The 27,718-nt window shown below is 33.0% G+C and overlaps 1 protein-coding gene across 2 annotated transcripts in view; it reads left to right on the top strand.

The window, feature by feature from the left end:
• The window catches only part of LOC127723487 (calmodulin-regulated spectrin-associated protein 1-like), a 73,383-nt gene that overhangs the window by 2,518 nt on the left and 43,147 nt on the right, over positions 1-27,718 (top strand). For both annotated transcript variants that reach the window (XM_052230133.1, XM_052230132.1), the window contains exons 2-12: positions 1,215-1,310; positions 4,368-4,473; positions 10,458-10,567; positions 12,674-12,759; positions 13,992-14,136; positions 16,100-16,235; positions 17,213-17,446; positions 18,113-18,319; positions 19,304-19,409; positions 20,957-23,924; positions 24,982-25,109. In XM_052230133.1, coding sequence (XP_052086093.1) covers positions 1,215-1,310; positions 4,368-4,473; positions 10,458-10,567; positions 12,674-12,759; positions 13,992-14,136; positions 16,100-16,235; positions 17,213-17,446; positions 18,113-18,319; positions 19,304-19,409; positions 20,957-23,924; positions 24,982-25,109 — 4,322 coding nt within the window. The remainder of the gene's footprint in view (positions 1-1,214; positions 1,311-4,367; positions 4,474-10,457; positions 10,568-12,673; positions 12,760-13,991; positions 14,137-16,099; positions 16,236-17,212; positions 17,447-18,112; positions 18,320-19,303; positions 19,410-20,956; positions 23,925-24,981; positions 25,110-27,718) is intronic.

The raw sequence follows: 27,718 nt of genomic DNA, 5'->3' as shown, positions 1-27,718 counted from the left end.
TTTTTAAGGCATACTCAGGCTAGCAGGCCAGTTTTGATGGGCTAGCAGTTCTTCCAACAGGGCTAGTAAAATCCTGCTACCAATTAGCCCTGGGCTAGTGAGCTGTAACAAAATTTCTTAACCTCTGCTAATCCAAATTATTATGACGTCTTGCAAGGCTATTTTAATTTTTTCTGTGACGCCTTCCTACATGTCCTACGACGTCATAACACTGAAGCCATTTTTTTTACGTCTGGACTTTGAGAGAGAATTTTTGGGGGAACTTTGAGACCCAATTTTGGCATGAAATCTTCATTGCCGGCTAGAAATTTTTGCATAGTTACAAAGTCTTACCTTTTTTGTGCTTATTGATGCAAAATATTTCCAGCAATATCCAAAAGAAATGATAAAATAAGATATGATTCCATTTGAGGTGAGCAAATATTTACTTTTATTTCAAAATGATTTCCCAGAATTTCCAAAATACGTCACTTCCCGAGAGTATAAAATGTCAAACTCGGTAAATTTTGGCAGACCCAAATTTCCGGATAATACAAATTGAACGATCCAGAAATTCGTGTCCATCAAATTTTACCAATTTTGATATTTTATACTCTCCGGAAGTGACGTATTTTGGAATTATAATTATTGTGTCTTTGATCTAATCGATTGTTGTATTTCTTTTCTTTGTGTTTAATTATGAAAATATTAGAATAATAATTGTATACATTTAATATAAATTTACATGTAACCTAATCATACAAAATAGAAATGTGTGTATTGATTTGATAAGTATTGTGTACATGGTTATTATTCAATTCAATACCACAATAGCATTTCAACTTCAAAAGAGTGAGTTTTGTTTCGTGCATGTATCATGTAAGCAAGTTCCTTGTGGAACAGTCTAGTTTTGCAAAAGGTAGATAACTCTATCTCTCTTACTTCTATTATAATGGTTATTTAAGAACTGTTATTTCCATTAGTTCACATTTTCAATGTAAAAGAAACCCAACATGCATGTTTCATCAGTACTAACTTTCAATGCTTTTTATTAAGTTTACATATATGATTATGACGCATTGACATTCTGTCTATTATATAAACTTTGTAGTATAAAATACTGGACGAAAATGGCACCCAGTGATATTTTAAAAGAAAAATACTCTGTAGCAAAATAATATACAATTTTATTACAAGTTTTACTTTTACATAAATTTAAACTTTCAATTTTATAGGCAAAGTTACAAGCATCACTAGCCTGGATCCTGGAAAAATCATACAAAGGAGAAGTTCCTGCAGAATTCAAGCCTCCATTTTATGAAACATCAGAGGTAATGCAACAGTTACAATGGATGCCATTTTGTCAAATTTTACTATGAAATATGGCTTTTTATGTTGTAATATTATACCAATGTTTCATGTTAGAGTGAAGGTTGGCGCCTGTTAAAATATTTAAATCCGCTGCATTTTTATGCACCTGTCCTAAGTCAGGAGCTTGTTTTTCATTGGTTGTCGTTTGTTGGTGTGGTTCATAAGTGTTTCTCGTTTCTTTTGGTTTTCCTGTTTGAATTGTTTTACACTAGTCTTTTTGGGGCCCTTTATATCTTGCTGTTCGGTGTGAGCCAATGCTCAGTGTTGAAGGCCGTACTTTAACCTATAATTGTTTACTTTTAAAACATTGTGACTTGGATGGATATGTGTCTCGTTGGCACTCATACCACATCTTCTTATTTATATTTAAAAGAAAATAAAATAGCACTGTTATTATGATGTCTAATACATGTCACATGCATATATCAGACAGGTGCTACCTGATGAGCTCCCTAAAGGTTATTGGTGCATGTTTATGTAACAAGTTACAATACTTCTTCAGGTTCAATGTATCTCACTAAGGACTGGATTTTTGCTGTTGAGTTCAGGGACCATTTCACTGGACGTTAAGCAACCAACAATCAATCAATCAGGGACCATTCAGTGTTGGCCTTGAGTCTAACAGTGAGAAGAATAAATTTGATTGCAGTATAATTTATTAATTCAGTCATATGTCAAAATAGAGCAAGGAAATGACACCAAGTTTAGATTACTTTTAAACTTTTGCTATAAAATGATGTCAGATATGTCATGTATGTGTGCTTAGTTGATACAACATTTTTGGTGGGATTCTTGTTGCTCAGTCTTAAGTTTTCCATGTTGTGTTTTGTGTACTATTGTTTGTCTTTTTCTTTTTTAGCCATGGCGTTGTCAGTTTATTTTCAGCTTATGGCATGTATGAGTTTGAATGTCCCTTTGGTATCTTTCGTCTCTCTTAATTAACATTTTTCAATCTTGATTTATCTTTGGACTCACCAGTTCTGAAAATGATGAGTCCAGACAAATTTTCAGGAGTCCTAACTTGTCTTAGTGAGAACCTATATTATTAGCATGATCAGTAATGAAATATACAGATCTGTAGCAAATTGTATGATTCTTCATTGTTCTTAGTAATGTTTGACAAAAAAAACCCTAAAAAAAGGAAAACCAGTATGAAGTTTTCTGTCATGTTGAAGCTTTTTAACATGGAAGTAGTACCCAATGTACACAAAAATTGACCCATCTACCATAAATGTTTGCTTCTGGAGCATATAATGTAGTATAGACTTTCCTAAAAGCATGTTTGTCGTGGTTGTCTCATCAAACAAGAATATAAAATAACATATTTACTAAACTGTAAAAACCTACAAGTATAGCAACAGTTCAAAATCACTAAAAAAAATTGGAAGTTCCTAAACAAGATAATAAAAAAGTAATCAGACTTGTTAAGAACACATTCCAAGTAGTGATTGAATAAAATTTACAGTGCCAAGACTCCTGCTTGTGTAACAAGTATTTTAGTTTCATTTATCGTGGGTATTTATGCCAAAACATAATGGAAAAATCTAATATATATATATATACATATATATGTTACATAAAGCTACAAACTAATAAACACTGTCTATAAGAAGAACACTTGTATATTAAAAGTTGTCAAACAATTCATTTATTGACTTCTTTGATTTTTGTCGAGCCTTCGACTTTTGTCGAAAAAGCGAGACATAGCGATCCTACATTCCGTCGGCGGCGTCGTCGTCGGCGGCGTCTACAAATATTCACTCTGTGGTTAAAGTTTTTGAAATTTTAATAACTTTCTTAAACTATCCTGGATTTCTACCAAACTTGGACAGAAGCTTGTTTATGATCATAAGATTATATTCAAAAGTAAATTTTGTAAAAAAAAAATTCCATTTTTTCCATATTTTACTTATAAGTGGACTTAGTTTTTCTGCCAGGAAACATTACATTCACTCTGTGGTTAAAGTTTTTGAAATTTTAATAACTTTCTTAAACTATCCTGGATTTCTACCAAACTTGGACAGAAGCTTGATTATGATCGTAAGATTATATTCAAAAGTAAATTTTGTAAAAAAAAATTCCATTTTTTCCGTATTTTACTTATAAGTGGACTTAGTTTTTCTGCCAGGAAACATTACATTCACTCTGTGGTTAAAGTTTTTGAAATTTTAATAACTTTCTTAAACTATCCTGGATTTCTACCAAACTTGGAAAGAAGGTTGTTTATGATCATAAGATAGTATCCAGAAGTAAATTTTGTAAAAAAAAAATTCCATTTTTTTCCGTATTTTACTTATAAATGGACTTAGTTTTTCTGCCAGTTAACATTACATTCACTCTGTGGATAAAGTTTTTAAAATTTTAACAACTTTCTTAAACTATCCTGGATTTGTACCACACTTGGACAGAAGCTTGTTTATGATCAAAAGCTAGTATCTAGAAGGAAATTTTGATAAAATTTTGTTCCATCTTTTCCATATTTTACTTATAAATGGACTTAGTTTTTCTTCCAGTCAACATTACATACATTCTGCAGTTTAAGTTTTTAAAACATTTATTAGATTCATAAATTATCCTGGATTTTTACCAAACTTGGACAGAAGCTACTTACAATCAAAAGATAGTATAGAGAGGAATATTTTTATTAATTTTTTTCCTCAATTTTGTTGAGCCTGCGATTAACAGCAAAAGTAGGCGAGACACTGGGTTCCGCGGAACCCTTACGAATTTTTTCATTAAGGCTGCTAATATACATGATATTGTTCGAATGAAGAAAAAAATGATTTTGTTTTAAGTATTCTACATTTAAAAATAACATCTAAAAAAGAAGAATAATCGAATTTAGGACAGCAAAAAGGAACTCAGGACTGTTACAAAATGTTTAGGAAAAGCTCTACTCAGAGTACTTCATAGAACATATTAAAATCAGATTATACCCATGATAGCAGCAAATTTGTCATGTAAGTTATATTACAAACACAAAAAAATTAGTGTTAAATGTTGTTTTTTTTCTTCAGGGATACTTGCACGTTAAACCAAGACTAGCTAATCTGATGGTAACCAGTGAACTGTACTGTCAAGCCTGTAGGAACATGTTTGGAAATGTACACTCACAATGGCAAGGTATCCAGTCAGGGGAATTACTGAAATAAGTGATTTATAAATCACTCATTTAAGTAGCAAATCAGAAATTCTGTGATTTTTTAGTTTTACCAAAATTTTAAACATACAGGTTTAGATTATATCTAATTATTAGTAAAATTGAAAAAAAAGAACCTTTTGCTTCTTTAAGTAGCAAGGTTTATGCCTTTGATGCAATCATTCATCTGTAAATTCTATATTTGTTGAAAAAATGCTATAATGAAGGCTTTACATAATGAACTAATATTTTCTGAACAGATTTTTCCCAGCAGTGGGAGTATTTTTCCTGTAAAATTCAAGGTTTCATCTTACAGATTATGTAATAAAATTTTACTGTTCGCGACCAAAATTTTACTGTTCGGGGGTGTTGAAATTAGTGGGGGTAATTAAAATAATAATACTTAAAGAAGTGATTTTTTGGAAGAAAATAGAGGTATAATACTTAAACAAGTGATTTTCATGTCATTATCCCAGATTCAGTACAAGGTCATCACCTGACATGACCGGTCATCCTATAAACACAGATGTTGGTTCTGATAATTTTAGCAACAAAATTAGTCCCTGGATCATTAGTATTATATATTTAAAGCTACAATAAAATTAAATCACTTAGTCTAGTGATTTATTTGTACTACTTAGGCCAAGTAAATTTAATTAGTAGATTTTCATCCAAATTTTTGAAAAAAATGGGGTGGGTGGGAGGATTTTATTTTTTATTTTTTATTAGATATGAAACGCTCTTGTGACGTGTTCTTCATATATGCAAGTGTAATAATAAGGTTCTATCATGTATATACATGTATAACGAATCAAACATACAAAGTAATGCAAAAACCAAAATTTGAAACAGGATGTTATTAATGAAACGAAATTATCGACAGTTACCGGTAACGAAAATGAACAAAATCTGGAAATCGTAAATTTTTCAAAATAAAAAAAATTGGGGCGGAACGATTTCAGAGGGGCGGGCGGGGATGAAAATCTATCAATTAATTTTAATTGGCCTTAAATAGGTGATTATTAAAGAAAGACAACTCTTACTTCCAACATTTCTGGAAAAATGTTACTTGAAATAGTGATTAAAGAAATCACTCATTTAAGTAATTCCCCTGACTGGTATCAACTAGTTAAAGTCTGGTTTAAAATATGAAAAAAAATGTGCCTCGTCATGTTGCCTGTGCAGGGGTTAAAAAATCCACTAGCCCGACGCCCGGGACTAAACTATATACTCCTCGGGCAATCAAATCTTGTCATCAATATGCCAGACAGACTAGTTAAAAAAAGTTCTTGGCGTTACCAAAATAGAAAATCCCTTCCTCACTAATTTTATCTTAGCCAATCAGATTCAGTTACTTCATCAAGGATTCCAGGAATTTGAACCGATGTTTACATGCTTTAAAAATAGAACGAATAACCTGGGTAGACTGGTATCATGTATTGATCACAATTCACGTACTTTCAATATCGATTTCTCAGGACTTTCCAATTACGGTACTGGGGGTATGATGCATTGATTGATATGAACTCTTACATGTACTTAGTAAAAATGATTTAGCCTATCAGAAATACATTTTGAAATAGAATTCTAATGATAAAGTTTTTAAAAAATCAAGAATAAGTTTTAAGAGAAAATTCGACAGAACCATGTTGTTGAAACCAGTACACGTGTGCACATGTGTGAGATTAAATTTTGCTTCTGAATTCTTCAAAAATGCTAACAATATCATTGATACCTTTATCTTACATTCATTTCAAGTATTTTCAAGAAAAAATAACGTGGAAAGATCTATACAAACTCATTTGTGCTTTGAAAGCGTACACGGATTTAACACATCATCTCTGGTCCGTGTTTTATCATTTTCAAGTCAACATCCGGTATTAGGAAATGTGGTTTTAGAAAGTACAGTTCTGACAGCGTGATATTGCATTAATAAAGAGTCTAAGGCAGATTTTAGTACACTTATGTTGAACATTTCATTTGATGCACTGTCAATTTAACAGTCAAATTTATATCAAAAGTCTGAAGCTTAATATCGTTTTTATACGACCGCAAAAAAATTTTTGTGGTCGTATATTGGTATGACGTTGGCGTCGTCGTCGTCGTCGTCGTCGTCGTCGTCGTCCGGCGTCGTCGTCGTCGTCGTCCGGCGTCGTCCTGCGTCGTCCGAAGACACATTGGTTTTCGCACTCTAACTTTAGTTTAAGTGAATGGATCTCTATGAAATTTTACCACAAGGTTCAATACCACAAAAGGAAGGTTGGGATTGATTTTGGGGGTTATGGTACCAACAGTAAAGGAATTAGGGGCCAAAAAGGGGCCAAAAATAAGCATTTTTGTAACTTCCAGACATAACTTGTGTGTTAGTGTATGGATCTCTCTGACATTGTACCACAAGGTTCCATATCACAAAAGGAATGCTGGGATTGATTTTGGGGGTAATAGCCTCAAAATTTTAGGAATTAGGGGCCAAAAAAGGGGCAAAATACAAGCATTTTTCTAGTTTTATGACAATAACTTGTGTGTTAGTGTATGGATCTTTCTGAAATTGTACTACAAGGTTCCATATCATAAAGGGAAAGCTGGAATTGAGTTTGGGGGTAATTGCCGAAACATTTAGGAATTGGGGGCCAAAAAGGGGCCAAAAATAAGCATTTTTCTAGTTTCCAGACAATAACTTGTGTTCAAGTGTATGGATCTCTCTGAAATTGTACTGCAAGGTACCATACCACAAAGGGAAGGCTGGGATTGATGATGGGGGTAATTGCCTCAATATTTTAGGAATTAGGGGCCAAAAAGGGGCAAAAAACAAGCATTTTTCTAGTTTCAGGACAATAACTTGTGTGTAAGTGTATGGATCTCTCTGAAATTGTACTGTAAGGTACCATACCACAAAGGGAAGGCTGGGATTGATGATGGGGTTAACTGCCTCAATATTTTAGGAATTTGGGGCCAAAAAGGGGCCAAAAAACACATTTTTCTAGTTTCCAGACAATAACTTGTGTTCAAGTGTATGAATCTCTCTGAAATTGTACTGCAAGGTACCATACCACAAAGGAAAGGTTGGGATTGAGTTTGGGGGTGATGAATCATAAGGGGGTTCCAAAAATTTGGGGGGGATTTTTTTTTTTTTCCTTTTTTTTTCTTTTTTTCCTTTTTTTTTTCTTTTAAAATTTTCCATTTTAAGTTGGTTATTTCTGATTTATATTTAAAAGCAAATAATAATGATATGGTAGGAGATACACACCAAACAGGATGTGTAAATTATTATATAATAAGTATTGTGCAATAGCAAGAAATTTTTAATTGCACAGTATTGCACAATAGCAAGAAATCTTCAATTGCACAGTATTGCGCAATAGCAAGAAATCTTCAATTGCACAGTATTGCGCAATAGCAAGAAATATCCAATAGCACAATATTGCGCAATAGCAAGAAATTGTCAATTGTACAGTATTGCGCAATAGCAAGAAATATTTAATTGCACAGTATTTTGCAAAAGAAGATACTTCGTATAAATTGCTTATTTCTTGACCAATTTCAATGGGGTTTTATTCTTGAATTCTTGGGGTTCTTTAATATGCTGAATCTAACCCTGTATTTAGTTTTTGGATTTTGGGCCCAGTTTTTAAATTGGTCCACATTGAGGTCCAAAGGGTCCAAAATTAAACTTTGTTTGATTTCATCAAAAATTGAATTATTGGGGTTCTTTGATATGCCGAATCTAACCGTGTATTTAGATTCTTAATTTTTGGTTCCGTTTTCAAATTGGTCTACATTAAGGTCCAAAGGGTCAAAAATTAAACTTAGTTTGATTTTAACAAAAATTGAATTCTTAGGGTTCTTTGATATGCTGAATCTAAACATGTATTTAGATTTTTGATTATGGGCCCATTTTTTCAAGTTGGTCCAAATCTGGGTCCAAAATTAAACTTTGTTTGATTTCAACAAAAATTGAATATATGGGGTTCTTTGATATGCTGAATCTAACCATGTATTTAGATTTTTGATTTTTGGGCCCCGTTATCAACTTTGTCCACATTGAGGTCAAAAGGGTCCAAAATTATACTTTGTTTGATTTCATCAAAAATTGAATTATTGGGGTTCTTTGATATGTCTAATCTAACTGTGTATTTAGATTCTTAATTTTTGGTTCTGTTTTCAAATTGGTCTACATTAAGGTCCAAAGGGTCCAAAATTAAACTTAGTTTGTTTTTAACAAAAATTGAATTCTTAGGGTTCTTTGATATGCTGAATCTAAACATGTATTTAGATTTTTGATTATGGGCCCAGTTTTCAAGTTGGTCCAAATCGGGGTCCAAAATTAAACTTTGTTTGATTTCAACAAAAATTGAATATATGGGGTTCTTTGATATGCTGAATCTAACCATGTATTTAGATTTTTGATTTTTGGGCCCCGTTATCAACTTTGTCCACATTGAGGTCAAAAGGGTCCAAAATGAAACTTTGTTTGATTTCATCAAAAATTGAATTCTTGGGGTTCTTTGATATGCTGAATCTAACCATGTATTTAGATTTTGGATATTGGACCATAATAGGTGAATGTCCAATTTAAAATTTTTAAGTTCTTAGACCACATTCATTCTGTGTCAGAAACCTATGCTGTGTCAAATATTTAATCACAATCCAAATGCAAAGCTGTATCAAGCTTGGATGTTGTGTCCATACTTGCCCCAACTGTTCAGGGTTCGACCTCTGCGGTCGTATCAAGCTGCGCCCTGCGGAGCATTTTATTATGTCTATCATTGTTATGATGCCAACATCTATACTACTAAAGGAAGAGACCAATTTCATTAATCCACAACTCCTCTGAAACCATACAAAGTCAGAAATATTCATGATATGACGTATAAATGTAGTGTTTTGTAATTCCTAAATTTGCCTTTGAAACAATCTTTTTTTCACAGAAAACGCCAATTTTTGAGAAAATATCCAAATTCGGAGACCGTTATCGATCCGTGTCTTACACACTGTCGCGCATGCTCAGTCGACGTACTGCCCAACAACACGGCCCACAGCCAACTTGCACCACTCAAACACTCTCACTAATTATTATGACTTGCACCACTTTATCAAACTCGCACCACTAAAAAAAAAAAGAAGAAATATAACAAACTTGAAGAAATGTGTTTAATCATTAGATTGTTTTCTTCTTCTCTAAGTAAATTCCTCCTTTCTCGGAGCACCCGTGTCACGCAGAGACAGAACTGGCACCACTGAAGAAATGTTTTAAATCATCAGAGAGTTCTAGATTGTCTTCTTCTTCTCTGAGTTATTTCCTCCGTTCTTGGAGCACCCGTATCACACAGAGATAGAACTTGACTCGCACCTTTCGAAAAAAAAAAAATAATACATCTTAGCACCACTGAGAAATGTTTTAATCATCAGTGTTCTTGGTTGTCTTCTTCTTCTCTGAGTTATTTTAAAGTATAGTAATAGACATTATTGACATGATTTTAGTAATATCATAATTAGCCGTTTCAAATTCTAAAGGACCATGGGTAATTTCATTGTTCGTACACCAAAATGAAAACAACATTACATCATTGGTTGAATTTGGCCAATCACAGCATTTTGGCGTACGCTTTTGAAAATATTACCCAGAATGCATTATATTCTGTGCAGTGTTACAAATGTACCCCATGGGCATTTTAGCATCAGATTTTAGTAATATCATAATTATGTAATGGCACCATGATGCTGTTTACATATTTTACCCTGATCCTGTCAAAATGGACTTTCTTCTAAAACAGTTTCTGTTGCAAAGATGTGGTTTTCACTGATGCAATATGTTTTCAAAATTTTACTTAATAACTGATGTCATTTAGAATTTCTGTGGAGAACACTTCATATAAAATACTTATTTCATTTTCTTATATACCTTACACTATAGCTACATATTTAAATAATGTGTGTCTGTAAATACATGTATGTTTTACCATTACAGGACATTGGAGTATCATTCAGGTGCTGTCAAGGAAGGGCATTTATGTTGTGGAACCAGATGAAACAGAAGTTACAGAGACCATATTGATGAAAAATGCACCATTTCACCAGGTTGTTATTGACATCTTTATTGTCACTGTATAGGCAAATCCCATCACTGTATACACTGTAAAAATAAGAAGATGTGGTATGATTGCCAATGAGACAACTCTCCACCAGAGACTAAATGATGTAGAAGTTAACTGTCTACCATTATATAAGTTATTGTTAACGTGGTTAACATAGAAATCTTCCCAGGGGTTAATTTTTGCTGATTTCCCAAATGAGCAAATTCTCATGCATGTACGTACGGTTTCTACATTCATGACATTCTACAATCAGTCAGAGGTAATATATACTAAGAGACGACATCAAAAGATCGATGTCAGATAAAAAACTTAATTCAAATAGTTTTGGGGTTGAGGGGGGGGGGGGGGAGGTAAAAATCGCTGCAAGTTTTGTTATCCGACATCGATTTTCGGATTGAAAAAAACGGATTCAAGTTCGGCCCCAACATATGTTTGGACTTTTAAACCAAATGAATGCCATCAAATTGTTTTTTTGTTTTTTTTTGCCGAAAGTATTGGGGCGAAATTAATTATAGTATCTATGTCGTTCAAACGCTTTATTGAACGTGAATTTTGAATGATATGAAACCATATACAGATCAACACAGATTGTTTTGGTCCAGGCATGGTGGCATTTTAAAAACAAACTATAAAATTTTCTTTGAATTGTGTTAATTATTTAATTATTAAAATGAAAACTGAAGTATAAATTCAAATACAATTTTGAGATAGTAGAAAAATATGACAGTGGTCAACAGACATTGAATAGAAATTACATAGATCATATCACATTCACTACATTCATTTGGGATTGTGCTTTTCCCTCTCTCCACAGTTGGCACAAATGCACTGCCCTGTCATCACCATGCATTTCAATGGACCACTATTTAGTTTAAAGCTATATTTTATATGAAACAATGGACTGTTTTATATTCATTTGAGAAAAGAAACAAAAACAATCAAAACTGTAAACCCACTATTTATACATGCCAATAGTGGGCAGATGAAAAATGTAGAATCCATTCTGACTGTAGTGTTTATAAAATTATAATTAAACAGTGCCTTTTTTGATGCATACTAAAAATACACCACTTTTTTCCAATATTTTTTAAAAGTGATGTCCAAGTCAATATACAGAACAAACATACATTGTTGAGGAGAAACAAGACCCATGGTACAAAAAGTATACTCTGAAAGCATATGCCCATATTGGTCAATCAATTTTTTCCAAATTAAGTTAAGATGGGGGGGGGGGGGGGGGCTGGGTCAGTGAAAAAACTATGTGAATTAAGTTTTTTATCCTACATTGAACTTTTGATGTTGTCCCTAATACAAGTAATATTTATTTAATTTTTAGAGGTAGAGTTATCTCCCTTTATCAAGATTCTTTCGCTTATAAAAGTAAAAAGGTCATATTTCCTTCTCTTCTTAAATTCTTAAACTACATTGCTCTAATGGAGTGTTTGATTGTTTTTTTATCATCAAAGATTATGATGGTGTGTTATTTAAAAAAATTTACCTATTTACAAGCCTCTACGGAGCAATTTTTGTCCAGTTACTTATCATCTGTGCTCAGTAGATTTCTTTGTACAGTTCTTAAGATGAAAGAATAAACTCTAATTAAAAGATAGTATTGAAACCAGAAAAAAGATAAGCTGCAGTTTGATTTGGATATCTTTAATAATTATCTAAATTTCAATGTGAACCTTCTGCAAACAAATTTCTATGAAAGTCATGCATAGAAATATTTTTAAATGACCTTCAAATGGTAAGGTATATTTCAGTGGTACACACTCGAAGGAAAATTAGGAACCTTCTTTGCACTGCAACAACAACTTGTTAAAAAAAGGGAAAAAACTAGAAAATGTTTTAATAAAAGATAGTGTCAATTTAAAATATGGAAATGTGGTATGATTGTCGGTGAGACTACTATCTGGACATTGATGTCCAAATGACATGGATTTAAGCAACAATAGGTCTCTATTTGGCCTGCAACAATGAGCAAACTGTAAAGTCAGCTATCAAAGGCCATGACATGACAAAATGTGAATAGGGATTTCTATTCAATTTTTCTTTGTACATGTTAAATTTGATGTATGATTTTTTTCAGAATGCTCATCTAGCCCTGATTGATTGTCTCATGATGGCTTACATCAGTGAAACAGTTAGTGTAGAAAGAGTTGTACAGGCAGTTAGGTAAGTGAAACTTTAGCATGTTTAGAAATAGTTTTAATGTCAAGGGAGGTAGGGTTTGAAGGTGCTAATTTTTACACCACCAAGCATAATTTTTTTAAATAATTTTCTTTTTACCTTGTCTGAGCAAAGTTGTAAATTGAAAGGCGAGACACAGATGTGCTGTTTTGGGTGGCGTTGGTGTCAACCATTTGTTAAAGTTTGTGGTGAGGCCAGTTTAAGGGGAACCACAAATGGTAAGTCAATGACTTTTGGTATGCAGAAGTATAAGCTTCAACGCATCTCATTCAATGAGATTATTTGGCTCTACCTGGTCAGTCATGGTCTGTTGACTTTGAAACTTTTGAAAAGTTTATATGTTAAGGATGTAGTTAGGCGAAATTAAAAAATATAGAATTTAAAATTGATACTATAAGTCAGAAGAGCATTAATTAAGGAACAAAACAAGCTAAAAATATTGATAGGTTATGGAACTCCTTTTTGAGATATTTGATTTTTTTTAAAATGGCGGGAAAAGACTGACTCGGACTTTTACCTTATATCTAGCATTAAAATTATTTGGGTCTCAAATCGTAAGAAAAAAATATAGAATGTGCTTAAATTTTGGTTATGACCTATTGAATCTTTTATGAAAAGAAAAGTGAGTGATATGGGTCAAAATGTTTTACCCTGTATTGTAGGAAAAAACTCAAGGAGTCCGAACATTTCACAAAAATTCCTAAACCTGACCTGAGTACATCCTTAAAGTTTGTAATTACATCAGTTTATTGGTACTCACTAATGGTTAGTCAATGATATTTGGTATGCAGTTGTATTAGCACATCCCTTTCCTTGAAGATTTTCCCCACCTGCTCAATCATTGTCTTTTGACTGAAACTTTTGCATAATTTATATGTTAAAGTTTGTAACTAGGTCAGTTTATAGGTAACCACTAACGGTAAGTCAATGATATTTGGTATGCAGTTGTAATTAGCAGTAGCACATCTTATGTCCATGGTGGTCAGTTTATTTACATATATATCACAAAGTATCTAGAATTGAGTGTAGAAGTTTGTAAAAGGTATTAAACAGCAACCAATGTCTTATATGTACATCTATTATTGCAACAAAAGCTAAATGAAAAACAACAACAAACTTATAAAAAATCATTTACACTAGTGTGTTAACAAAAAAATAACAAATTGTGGTGAAGTTAGCAATAAGTAGAAATTGTAATAAATACTTTTCATTGACAGACGATTTGCTGTTTTCAATGCATCGAGTGAATTACCGTCAGACACAGAAAATGCTGTTGATTTCTGGTTCAATAAAGTGTGTAGTACAGTCCAAAGTAAAGAGCAGAAGGGGTCACAGGTTTTAGAAGGACAGTCCAAAATGAAGGTATGTTAGTATCAAAGTGATGAAAATTTAAGGACAATGTAACCATTTGTTTGTTTGTTTGTTGGTGTTTAACATTACTTTCAGCAAGCTTAGCAATATCATGGGGGCCATTTTTCAATGATGGAGAATCCAGAGTGTACTATCTGGGTTCCAACACACAACCTCTAGAGTTGACAGGCAAGTGATCACTAGATGAACTTCCTGTACCACTCAACAACAAAGGTCCCTATGATATATATATCGAAAGAGTCCTGATAATAGACATCATTCATATAGCTTATTTGTATTTCAGGTTGATTATGGATAGATCAAGAGATTTTGCAGTAGTATTTGTATTTTAGGTTGATTATGGATAGATCAAGAGATTTTGCAGTAGTATTTGTATTTTAGGTTGATTATGGATAGATCAAGAGATTTTGCAGTAGTATTTGTATTTCAGGTTGATTATGGATAGATCAAGAGATTTTGCAGTAGTATTTTAGGTTGATTATGGATAGATCAAGAGATTTTGCAGTAGTATTTTAGGTTGATTATGGATAGATCAAGAGATTTTGCAGTAGTATTTGTATTTTAGGTTGATTATGGCGTGGATAGATCAAGAGATTTTGCAGTAGTATTTGTATTTCAGGTTGATTATGGATAGATCAAGAGATTTTGCAGTAGTATTTGTATTTTAGGTTGATTATGGATAGATCAAGAGATTTTGCAGTAGTATTTGTATTTTAGGTTGATTATGGATAGATCACGAGATTTTGCAGTAGTATTTGTATTTTAGGTTGATTATGGATAGATCAAGAGATTTTGCAGTAGTATTTGTATTTCAGGTTGATTATGGATAGATCAAGAGATTTTGCAGTAGTATTTGTATTTTAGGTTGATTATGGATAGATCAAGAGATTTTGCAGTAGTATTTGTATTTCAGGTTGATTATAGATAGATCAAGAGATTTTGCGGTTAAATTTGTATTTTTTGGTTGATTATGGATAGATCAAGAGATTTTGCAGTAGTATTTGTATTTTAGGTTGATTATGGATAGATCAAGAGATTTTGCAGTAGTATTTGTATTTCAGGTTGATTATAGATAGATCAAGAGATTTTGCGGTTAAATTTGTATTTTTTGGTTGATTATGGATAGATCAAGAGATTTTGCAGTAGTATTTGTAATTCAGGTTGATTATGGATAGATCAAGAGATTTTGCAGTAGTATTTGTATTTTAGGTTGATTATGGATAGATCAAGAGATTTTGCAGTAGTATTTGTATTTCAGGTTGATTATAGATAGATCAAGAGATTTTGCGGTTAAATTTGTATTTTTTGGTTGATTATGGATAGATCAAGAGATTTTGCAGTAGTATTTGTAATTCAGGTTGATTATGGATAGATCAAGAGATTTTGCAGTAGTATTTGTATTTTAGGTTGATTATGGATAGATCAAGAGATTTTGCAGTAGTATTTGTATTTTAGGTTGATTATGGATAGATCAAGAGATTTTGCAGTAGTATTTGTATTTTAGGTTGATTATGGATAGATCAAGAGATTTTGCAGTAGTATTTGTATTTCAGGTTGATTATGGATAGATCAAGAGATTTTGCAGTAGTATTTGTATTTTAGGTTGATTATGGATAGATCAAGTGATTTTGCAGTAGTATTTGTATTTCAGGTTGATTATGGATAGATCAAGAGATTTTGCAGTAGAATTTAAATTTTTATACTGTGGATTCATTTACTGTTTAGCAATACCAATTTTCGTGGATTGAAGAACAATTGTACTTTTGTGGAAACTTGATTTTGCAGATTTGCCAAAGTTTCCTTACAAGGCTATAGGAAATTCATACTTTGTTGAAAATTTAAAATTTGTGGTTTTTCACTACCAACAAAATCCAAGAAAATTGGTATCCAATGCATAATAATGAATCCAGAGAGATTTTTCATGAGAAATTCATACAAATCATTTGTATTTCAGGTGAGAATTGTGAGTAGATCAGGTGATTCCTCATTAGACATGCCATTTATAGAGGAATTTCTACAGGATATTGGTGATGGTTGTTGTCTGGCTGTGTTAGTACATTTTTATTGTCCTGAACATCTCAAGCTCACAGGTGAGAAAAACAAGAATTTCTAATATTTATTGCCTGCTAGTGTATTCTTGGTAGTCTTACAAATCATTCCATCCTACCAGCCTAACATTTGCAAGATGAAGAGTGTCTGGTATTAATAGGATAGTTAAACCCAATGCCTCCTTTAAGTATCAGTGATTGACCTTTTGCAGAGCAAAATTCTCTCCCAACCCTTCTTTAAATTTTTGTCCATCAAATACATGTGCGTAAATAGAAAGCAATATTGACCATAATACATATGCTCAAAATTGTTCAAGGGCATGAAGTCTGAAACATATGAAATTGATAAAAAATATTAAATATAAAATTCAATATGAATAATAATATAACATAAACATTGACAATGATTGAAATACTAAAAACATTACCTTTTTTCTAATTTAGATACAAGAATTAACGCTTACAATGTGAGATCAAGAGACAGCCCCATAGTTGAGTCCCTCCAACTACCTGAAATGTATTACATCAGTGTTTCTAAGAAAAAAATATATGCATATTTTACTATATTTGACTGTTGTTACATTCCTTAGATATGAAATCAGTCCTTTACATTGTAAAACATTAACTTTTTTTTAATAAACATGTTCGTCTTTTCCAATATGAAAAAAGGATATGTATACTGCAAACCAATGACATATAGAGGTCAACAATTACAGTGTCAGTACAATACGTTAAGTTCTTGATCACCTAGTCTAAAAAAAGATGTAAGTAAATTTATCAAAGAAAGTCAAAGATCTACCATCATACCAAATTCAAATGACAAAAAAAACATCAAGATATACAGGTAACAAAAGACAAACAGTGACAAGGTTCCTGAATAGGGAAAGGTACATGAAAATATGTCCGTGTTAAACTAGTTCCAAGCAGTCAACTGCTAACCAGATTGAATAAAAGACAGACTGAATAAATTACAGACTGAATATATTAAGATTTTAATGGCTGAGTTAATTTATTGACAGATATTTGTTTGAAGTCCAATCTTGGTATAGCAGACTCACTTTATAACCTCAGCCTAGTGAAGAAGTTCTGTGGTGAACATTTACCCAGCAATTGTTTTCATCTGTCTTATGAAGATTTTCTGTATACACACAATAACTTGAAGCAGAATCTGTATGCATTGGTAGCTGATCTCTTTAACTGGTTTGAGACTAATCCAGCTCCCTGTGTGAGGTCCCCATCAAGAGAGGATTCAGGTCAGTTTCTTGTATTGATAAAAGAAATGAATAATTGAAAATTTAATGACCCAAAAGTAGGTCTGTAACAGAGGAAGGGTTCTTCTGCTCTCTGGATCAAGAACATCCATCTATCAAACCATGTCTAAGAGCTTGAGGAAATAGGAGGGTATGAGATGCAAGTCTCCATAACCATAAGCTATTATCATTGTGAGCTGTTTTTGCTGCTGTTAATAATGATATTTCTTGCACACATTAATTAATAATTATAATCCAAAGTTATATTAAATAAAGGACATGGATTTAAGCAGCTATAGGTCACCATGCTGCCTTCAACAATGAGAAAAACTTAGAACGTATAGTCGGTATAAATTCCCTGACATGACAAAATGTGAAAAAAAACCAACGGCCTGAGTGGTTCAAACATGTTAAATACTTGGGCAGACAATGGCAAATAAATAGAAATTGTATTGAATCCACCCAAACAAACAATCTGCATACAGTATTTTACTTTGGAAGGGATGAGAAAAAAGAATGTTTTGCATTGAATTAAGAAGAGAGGGAATATATCATTATTAAATATCATTAAAAAATCATTGATTAAAGGTTGCATGTTTTTTAATTTATGGTCTTAAATCATTACACATGGACTTTGAGGAATGTATTCTTTTACTATTATTATTTTAGCATCAAGACCATCAACAGCAAAACATATAACAAGCAACAGGGTACCTAACGTACCAATAAGTAATGTAACCAAACAGAGCTTCAAAAAGTGTTCTATGGACGACTCCGGTCTACATTCACCACAAGGAGGAGCTGTTCTTGTACACCCACATAAACCCCTTCTACCTAAGCGTCAGATGCGATCAGAAGAAAGAGAACATCCTCCAGGTAAAACATTGCAGGCTTTGATTTTGCATTTATCTTCTTAAAATTCTATATTGATTGATTATTGGTGATTAAAGTCCCAATCAGCGTTATTGGCTATTTCCTGGAGGCCAGTTTTTATTGGTAGAGGACGCTGGAGTGCCTGTAGAGAACCACCAACCTTTGTCAGGAAAGCTGGCAATCCTAGTCAATTAAGAATGGAGTCTAACTCACCTGCCACGTTCAGGGTTTGAACTCATAACCTCAGTGTTGACAGGGCTAGTAGTACAATAGATGAACTACTTGGACCACTGGGCCACCAAGGCCCCCAGATAGTTTACTAGTTTTTGGTGTTAATATTTAAAAACAGTCTAATGTTTAAGTTTTACTCATAAATAACTTGATCCAACCTTCATGGAATTTTACAAATCATGGTCCAAAAAAATTATCCAGAGTAAAATTTTGCAAATTTTTTTTTATTTTCCATATTTTACTGATAAATGGACTTATTTTTGTTTTTGTTTCTGTTAACATTGAAATACAGTCTAAAGTTCAAAAAAATTTACACACCAATAACTTTATCACACTTTCAGGGAACCCCAAATTGAATATTTGTTCTTTTGATTTTTAAGAACAAAAATTGGAGCGAGCCAGTGTCATTTATATATTTCTTTGAAATTTTGAGAATGAATATTCTAGCAACAGATACCTTAAATTTGGTGATTTGAAGGTATTTTTTAATTTGATTTTTCAAAACTTTGGTTCTCAGTGGTGAGAAATAATTTTCAACATAAAAAAATGACTCAGACAGTGTTCAGGGAATGGTGGTAAGGTTTTTTTTTAAGGTTTTTCAAAAATTTAGAGCGAGCAAACAGAAGAACTATGTATCAATTTTGACAGGCCTAATCCTAATTTGCCAAAAAATCTTTACCCTTTATTTTTTTTATGACAGAAAAAAGCATTCATCAGCCATTGCTATCGTTTAAATTTTATATGATATTTTTTCAGTGACACAGTCAATTAGAGGTGGAAGGAGATCTTTATCATTAAGTTCAGCTAAAGAGAGAGATGTTATACAAGAAACCATGCTAGCCTGGCAAGACAATAAAGATAGGTAATATAACTACCAATAAAGGCAGGGATGAAGCTTGGATTAGGGTAAAAGGCCTGAGGTCTCAGACAGATCTTTTTGACAAACACCTTTATTGTCCAGTGGACTTTGAAATTTTTAGGAACCCCAAATCAAAGATATTGGAGAGTGTACATTTATAATATTAAAATAAGGAGAACGTGGCATGATTGTCAATGAGACATCTAGCCACCAGAGTTCAAATGAAGTAATAATACTCGCATTGTCTGTTGAGATTTTTTTGTGACGGCAAAATCTCTAAAACTACTGGTAGGAATGATGTGGATAAAATTTTGTTCAGAAATAGTGCAAAATAGAAGATATGCATATTTATATTAATTTTTGGAAAATTGGAAAATTAATTTTGGGGAAATTGACAACTCATGAACATGTATTGCATTGTTTGCAACGGTACTACTTTTTTTTATTTCTGTGCCTCGCTCAAAAGTGTTCAGTCCAGGACCTTTTGGACATGTCAGTTTTCTAGCTCCATCTGCTTACAAGAAATACAAAACCAAAATAATTATACCAATAGTAGCTGCAAAGGCAATTGTTACTATGATAGTATATCAGGAAATTAAATGCTATTTCTGCAGTAGATATTGTACAACAAAATTTACACTACAGAATATCCAGAACATCTAAGGATTATTTAAATGCATTGTAAAAAACCATAAAACACATAAAATATTTTACTGTCCAATCTCCCTAACCTCGAACAAAACCTGTCACAAAAAATAACTCAATATGTGGTACTTAATTTTAAATTTGCAAAAATGGTATGCACCTTTGATTCTGGCTTGGAAGACATGTGAAAAATGTAACAAACAACATAAGATCTTTAAAAATCAAATTGAGTTTTTAATTAAAATAACACTTCCATCAAAATCCTTCAGTTTGTAACTTTTTTCTGTGTGCAACAACTATGTTGGACAAAATTTTTCTGTGGGAAAAAATAATATTTTGTCTTAACTTTTTGGACCTTGCTTAATACCCTTTATAGCTAGTCAAATAGGCTAACCAATATATAGGAAAACAAATCATTACAAACTAATTGTGAAGTGTTTAAAGTAAACCTGACATTGTTTCACACAAAATCTTACAACTAAAATTGATCAAAATCAAGAACAATTCTCTATAGTTTAGATCAGTTTTAGTTTTTCTAGAAGATCTCTAACAGCAAGTTTAACGACTTACTTCGAAAAAATTTGTCAGAGGCAAAATACTTCAATAAAATCCTGTGAAACAAAATAAAAGAACAGTAATTATATGAGCCAAAATTGATTACTGTAAAGTCAGAAATTATTGCGAGGTTTTTATTAATGCGAATAATGCGACTGTGTGAGTATCGCAATAATAAGAACTCGCATTCTCATATTAAATAGATATATATGCACACATAATTTTCCGATTTTGCAATAATTAATCACGCATTATTGTCCATTCTTCGAAAATCGCTTTAATAAATGCAAGCAATAATTTCTGAATTTACAGTAATTAAAATGTTTTTAAGCATTTTCTGTATACTGCAGGTCCAGTAATTTTGATAATGAAGAAACAAAGAATTCCACCTCCTCAAATCTGTTAGCCAATGTGAGCATCGATACAGAAATGATGGACAGTTTCTCTGATGACGTTATTGGAAGTATTGACATAGGGGATGACAGTAACCCAACGCCACCTCCCACATTAACTCATCCATCTGATCTACAAAGAGAGACAACTCAAAGAACAGCTTCAAATTTACATAATCAGGAACATCCAGATTACATGGAAGTTCAAAGTGTTACATCAGCTGTTTCTCGCATGACTGATCGCAGTGGAATTGAAGATGTTCACACACATAATGGTTTATACTCTGATACTAACATGAATAAGTCAAATATAAATTCTGGTTCTCAGAGGGTAGAACCACTTTTGACGGCACGACTTAAACCTGCAAAGGAGAAAACAAATAATCATAGTAAAGAACAGGAACGTAGTCACATAATCAATAAAAAATCTCCTACAAGGAAGGAACCAGAACTGATCAGTAGAGAATTAAGGTCACCTACAAGGTCAAAAGGAAAATCTACTGATAGCGCTTGTTCATTTAGTTTGAGTGAAGACAGCAGTGTTACTGATTCAGTGACGCCTCTTCCTGATGATATGTTATCTGATACAGAGACATCACAGCGGAATACATTAGATAAGCCAATATTTTCCGCTTTTAGCATTCCTGGGAATGATGTTTCCGAAAGTGCTGTTGATAAAAGTTCTGATTCTGTTAAATTAAGTTACACCATTCAGAGTCAGGTATATACTCCCGAAACAGCACGAGCTGCAGGCATCCCTATTGTGACAGATAGTTCTGATAAATCCTCACTTGTTCATTCCGATGGAAAAACGTCAGTGTCAAGAGAAGGAAGTGTTTGTAGTAGAAGCTCAGGTGATTTTTCGGACCATGAATCTCACAAAATTCACAAAGATCATAAAATTAAAGAATCTGAGGATGTTAAAACTCCGACTAATATCTCTGTCAAAAAGCCAGAAATGTTGATTATTAAGACTGGTGATGATGTTAAACCTAATACAGAGAAAAAAACCATGACAACAAATTTTGCTGAAATCCGTCGGCTTAAGCAAGGTCTTGGCAAAGTTGATAACTCTGGACTTGTTTTCATGCAGCATGGACATGAACCAAAGAGTGGAGAAAATAAAAAGTCATCTTTTAAAGATAGCAGTAACGGGGCAAAATCTGAGAAGAAGACATCATTTGCCCCATCAAGTAATCAAACCACATGGCAACAAACTTTGCAGAATGCCAGTTCGTCTGGGGAACAAGCACAAGGTTCGGCAGTACCCCCAGTTCCATCAGAACTCTTGCAAATTAAAATGAAATTGGAAGAAAAGAGGAAACTAATCGAGAAGAAAAAACAAAGAAATGAAGTTCAGCAACAGAGACTTAGACAAAAGCTAGGAAAAACTGCTTTCCTTCATGTCTTAAAGAAACCTGGTGATACAGAAAATGGTATTCTGGAAGAGGAGGCAAGAAGCTCTTCCAGTGGATCATTTGAAGATTTGTCAGTTGCACAAAGACAAGATATGTCCACAGAACGAAGACCTCAACATACTCAAAAGGAACATTCCCCATCACCTGCAAGACCAGGACTAGATGAATATGATAGTGCAAATGGTATGTCACAACGACCATTCTCACGAGAAGGAATACAGCAAACAATTGAAAATGTACGCAAGAAGTGGTTTAAAGATGATGCTGAAGTTGTGACTCAGGCTTACGCTGAGAAACCAGAGACACCTGACAGTCCACCGCCATTTGATGGTGGGCTTGCTGAAAAACATTTACCAAAACCTACGGCTGATTATAACACTTCATTAGATAAATTTAATAGGAACTTGTCAGATCTGCAGATTGAAATAAATCGGTTGTCTTTGCAACAGGAACAAATTAAACAGTCAAGAGGACTACCTCCACAACCACAGAGGAATGTCCAGCAAAGGTTGCCTAATACTACTGTTGCCATGACAACACAGCATCACATGACAAGAGGTCCTGAAATTTCCTACAATCCTCAAAGCATGCAACCTCAACAGGTCCCAGTTGGTCCGGTTGTACCTAGTCAAAACCAGTATATGCCAGCCACAGGAGCTGGTCTAAACCAGTATCATCCAGCTACAAGTACTGGTCACAGCCAGTATGTTCCACCCTATAATGGATACCAGCAAGTATTTTCTCCTTCTTATCCATACCCTCCAGCTCAGCAACAGGCGTTTGGTCAGTCACCACCATACCCAGTTACCCCACAACATGGGGCTGGGCCTATGATGTCTTCCCCTCATACTCATGGCATGGTTCCAGCATTCAGTCCAATGGGACCAGGTATTCCTACTCCTGGACTTCAGCTCAGTGCTGTACCTTCTAGTCATGTTGGTGCACAGATGTACCAACCACCACCAACACAACCAATAACAAATTACCAGCCAGTGACTTCAACAGTAACACATATACATTCCAATGAATATTCAGTACCAAATTCATACCATTCTCAAACACCTGTGTCTGGACAGTATCAGAATTTATCACAGACTCCAAGTCAGATAACGGCTGATACATCACTGACTCAAGTGTCCTCATTTTCAGACATGTCTCGGACTAATGCTCAAGGTCATTTAGAATCTGTGATAAATAATGACTTAAGTGGTGTCTCAGCAAGTCATACTGGAGAAAATGATTTAACAAATAAAAATGAATTTTTTGTGTCATTCAATGAAAGTACTCCAACAAAACCTAAACCAGTATTGGGTAAAAATAGACTAAAAGCTGATTCAGTTACTGCAGTACAAGAACAAGTGAATTCCAACCAAAACCGGTCTGAACTGGATAGTACTAGTCATATACAGGACGTCTCTCAAGGAAGTGATGCATCACAAAATGCTTCAGGACAGAACGTTTCCGGAATAGGCTTTGTGATTGGAGAAGATGAAACATCCATTAATCAGGTAAGTTGAGGACATTTGTTAATCATGTTAATTTCATTGTCAATGAGGTTAGAAAAAAGTAAAATAACAAAAATACCGAACTCAAAGGAAAATTCAAAACAGAAAGTCCCTTATCAAGTGGCAAAATCAAAAGCTCAAACACATTAAACGAATGGAAAACAACTGTCATATTCCTGACTTAGTACAGGCATTTCCTTATGTAGAAAATGCTTGATTAAACCTAGTTTTATAGCTAGCTAAACCTGTCACTTGACAACAATGTGTGACTGACTAAAGACTATGTTGCATTACTATTGTCAGTTCATTGGACACATATAAGGAATGAGGTCTCTAGTTACCTTGCTGAAAATAATTGATTGTTTCTACATTATCAAATAAATTTTTGGGAAATATATATGTGCCTGTTTGTCCCATAAAAAATCATGTGTTCTTTAAAAGATGTTGTATGCATTTTATTCTTTTTCATGTAGTATACATTTTTTTTTGTGTGCAAATGATTGATTGTTTTTTATATTTTAATTGAATTTTTGGGTTAATATATGTGCCCGTTTGACCCATAGAACATGTAGAAAAATCATGTGCCTTTTCAAAGATGTATTTTATTCTTGATCATGTGGTATATATCGTTTTTGCCAAGTGAAGATATGCGTTAAGATTTTCCAATTTTAAAAGCTGAACCAGTCTATTTTTTTAACACAAATGTTAAATTGGTAAAGGGGATCTAGGTCTTTAAAAAAAAATTCTGTTCACATATTGGAGAATTTCAGTAAAACATTTAATAAAATTTTAACAGAAATTATGAAAAATTCAGTCATTTAAGTAAATATGTGTTTTTATATCTTACATGTAAGTAAAGAAAAAGATTTTTTATTAACTTCTTATTTCTGTATATGAAATGTTAAATGTGCATTAGTATGTACAGCTTTAATTCCTATAATACTTGCTGATTTAATGCAAAGAATTTGAAAAAGTGAGGATGAAATCACAAATTTGTTTCTCATATATTTTTCTTAAAAAAAAAGATGTCAAAATATGTTCATGAACTTTTATGATTAAGGATGAAGCAGAAGAGATTCAGAAAAAGAAAGAAAAACTTATACAGCTTCAGCAGAAAAGGAAGGAAGAACAAGAGAAAAAACGCCAGTACAAAGAAATTGAGATGTCAAGACGGAAAGATCAAGAGAGGTACGGCAAAATTTTACTAAGTGAGGATTTTGCATATTAACAAGCTTTTTTGAAAATGATCTGAAAACTCAATATATGACAAATTTTGCTTAAAGGTGGTGAGATTAATGATTAAGTCTGATTGGTCGGTTTTCTCTGATGTTTTTTTAACATAAATTCATCTACATGAGACTTTACCTGTAAATTTGAATAACGTGAGGTTTGAGGTATTCTTTAGTGAGACAGCAACACAATAAAACATTAAAGCTTATTCTTGAAAAAGATAAGTTACTGATCTGCATAAACATTCAAAAATAGGCAATTGTCTGTACCATAAATCTAGCTCTGACAGTAAGGGGTACTACTTGTTCAAGTAATTTTTGTCGAGCCTGCGACTTTTGTCGGGGGCAACGGCGTTAGCTAACTTCTTAAAAGCTTTATATTTTAGAAGGTAGAAGATCTGGATGCTTCATACTTTGTATATGGATGCCTCATGTTACAAAGTTTCCGTCAGTCACATGTCCAATGTCCTTGACCTCATTTTCATGGTTCAGTGACTACTTGGAAAAAAAGTTAAGATTTTTTGTAATGTTAAATTCTCTCTTATTATAAGTAATAGGATAACTATATTTGGTATGTGCGTACCTTGCAAGGTCCTCATGCCCGTCAGACAGTTTTCACTTGACCTCGACCTCATTTCATGGATCAGTGAACAAGGTTAAGTTTAGGTGGTCAAGTCCATATCTCAGATACTATAAGCAATAGGTCTAGTATATTCGGTGTATGGAAGGACTGTAAGGTCTACATGTCCAACTGGCAGGTGTCATCTGACCTTGACCTCATTTTCATGGTTCAGTGGTTATAGTTAAGTTTTTGTGTTTTGGTATGTTTTTCTTATACTGTATGCAATAGGTCTACTATATTTGGTGTATGGAATGATTGTAAGGTGTACATGTCCAACTGGCAGGTGTCATCTAACCTTGACCTCATTTTCATGGTTCAGTGGTTATAGTTAAGATTTTGTGTTTTGGTCTGTTTTTCTTATACTGTATGCAATAGGTCTACTATATTTGGTGTATGGAATGATTGTAAGGTGTACATGTCTAGCTGGCAGGTGTCATCTAACCTTGACCTCATTTTCATGGTTCAGTGGTCAAAGTTAAGTTTTTGAGTTTTGGTCTTTTTTTCTAATACCATATATGCAATAGTTCAACTATATTTGGTGTATGGAAATATTTTATGATCTATATGTCAGTCACGCAGGTTTTATTTGACCTTGACCTCATTTTCAAGGTTCATTGCTCAGTGTTAAGTTTTTGTGTTTTGGTCTGTTTTTCTTAAACTATAAGCAATAGGTCAACTATATTTGTTGTATGGAAGATTTGTTAGCTGTACATGCCTGCCTTGCATGGTTTATCTGACCTTGACCTCATTTTCATGGTTCATTGGTCAATGTTTAGTTTACTTGGTTAATGTTAAGTTTATGTGGCAGTTGTAATAAAGCTTTATATTTAGGACTATCAACATAATATCAATGATTAGTAAAGAAGGCGAGACATTTCAGTGTGTGCACTCTTGTTATTTACTTGAAGAAGTAATATTAATATACTTATATAAGTAAATTTGTAGGATACTTATACAAGTGTATTTTATTTACTTGTATAGGTAAAAAAAAATTGGCTTAGTTATGTCCCTTAGACATTCAGATTTTTTTACTTATATAAGTGAAAAAGTCATCCTATCTTCTTTTCTTGAATTCTTAGGACTTCCTTGCTCTAATATAAGGAGTAGGGGCAATAAGGGCCAAAATCGGCCCCATCTTAGAACAAATTCATTTTTTTCTGAAAATCATGCCTAAACTATCCACTTCATAGAACAGAAAAGATTTTGTTCATATCTCAAGCCGTTTTCGCGTAAGAAACTTTCAAATCTAATGACAGATAAATAAAAAAATCCTCTTTTTTCATGGAATATTTTTATTTGTAGCCGTTTTGAAATATCAATGTAGCACATACTGTTTTAACAATCAGTTGATTAGGGAAATGTTATTTTTCAACTCATACAGTGTACAAATGCTATTTCATAATATTTGGTTACAATTCATTTTACTTATAATAACACAGTTACTGTTGCTATGCCAACAGAAACCTACATAAAAAAATTATCAAATCATAGATAAGCGCTTTCAGATAGCTTGGGTGTTTAAATGTTGGACGATATATTTTTCTTAAACTTCTTTAAAGACCTCTGGATCAATAAATTTTGGAATTTCAATATAAACATAAGTAAACCTTGGTGTCATAACCTTGTTTTTTTTCTCGAAAACGTTGAAATTAACAAAACCACCAGTTATTTCATAAGGTTAAATAGGAGAAATCTCATTTTTCCTTTTTTAGGAAAAAAAAAGAATTAACAATAGGCATATGCATACAGTATTTTTTATCAAAGAATATTTATTAATTCTGCATTATGTGACAAATTATTCTAAATTTTCTGCAATCCGCAATATTCCGTGAGCAAGCCTGAAGGAATGGATATACTCTGATTACTCAAGTCACAAGCTATAAAGTTAAAAAAAACTGTCATTATGCTTTATCGTGAACATATGTTTTGATGAGTTATGTACAGTC

Source organism: Mytilus californianus, unplaced genomic scaffold (assembly GCF_021869535.1).
Source record: "Mytilus californianus isolate M0D057914Y unplaced genomic scaffold, xbMytCali1.0.p SCAF_13, whole genome shotgun sequence".
NCBI classification, from domain to species: Eukaryota; Metazoa; Mollusca; class Bivalvia; order Mytilida; family Mytilidae; genus Mytilus; species Mytilus californianus.
Note: the sequence above shows the minus strand (reverse complement) of the source record. Positions and strands in the feature narration are given on the sequence as shown.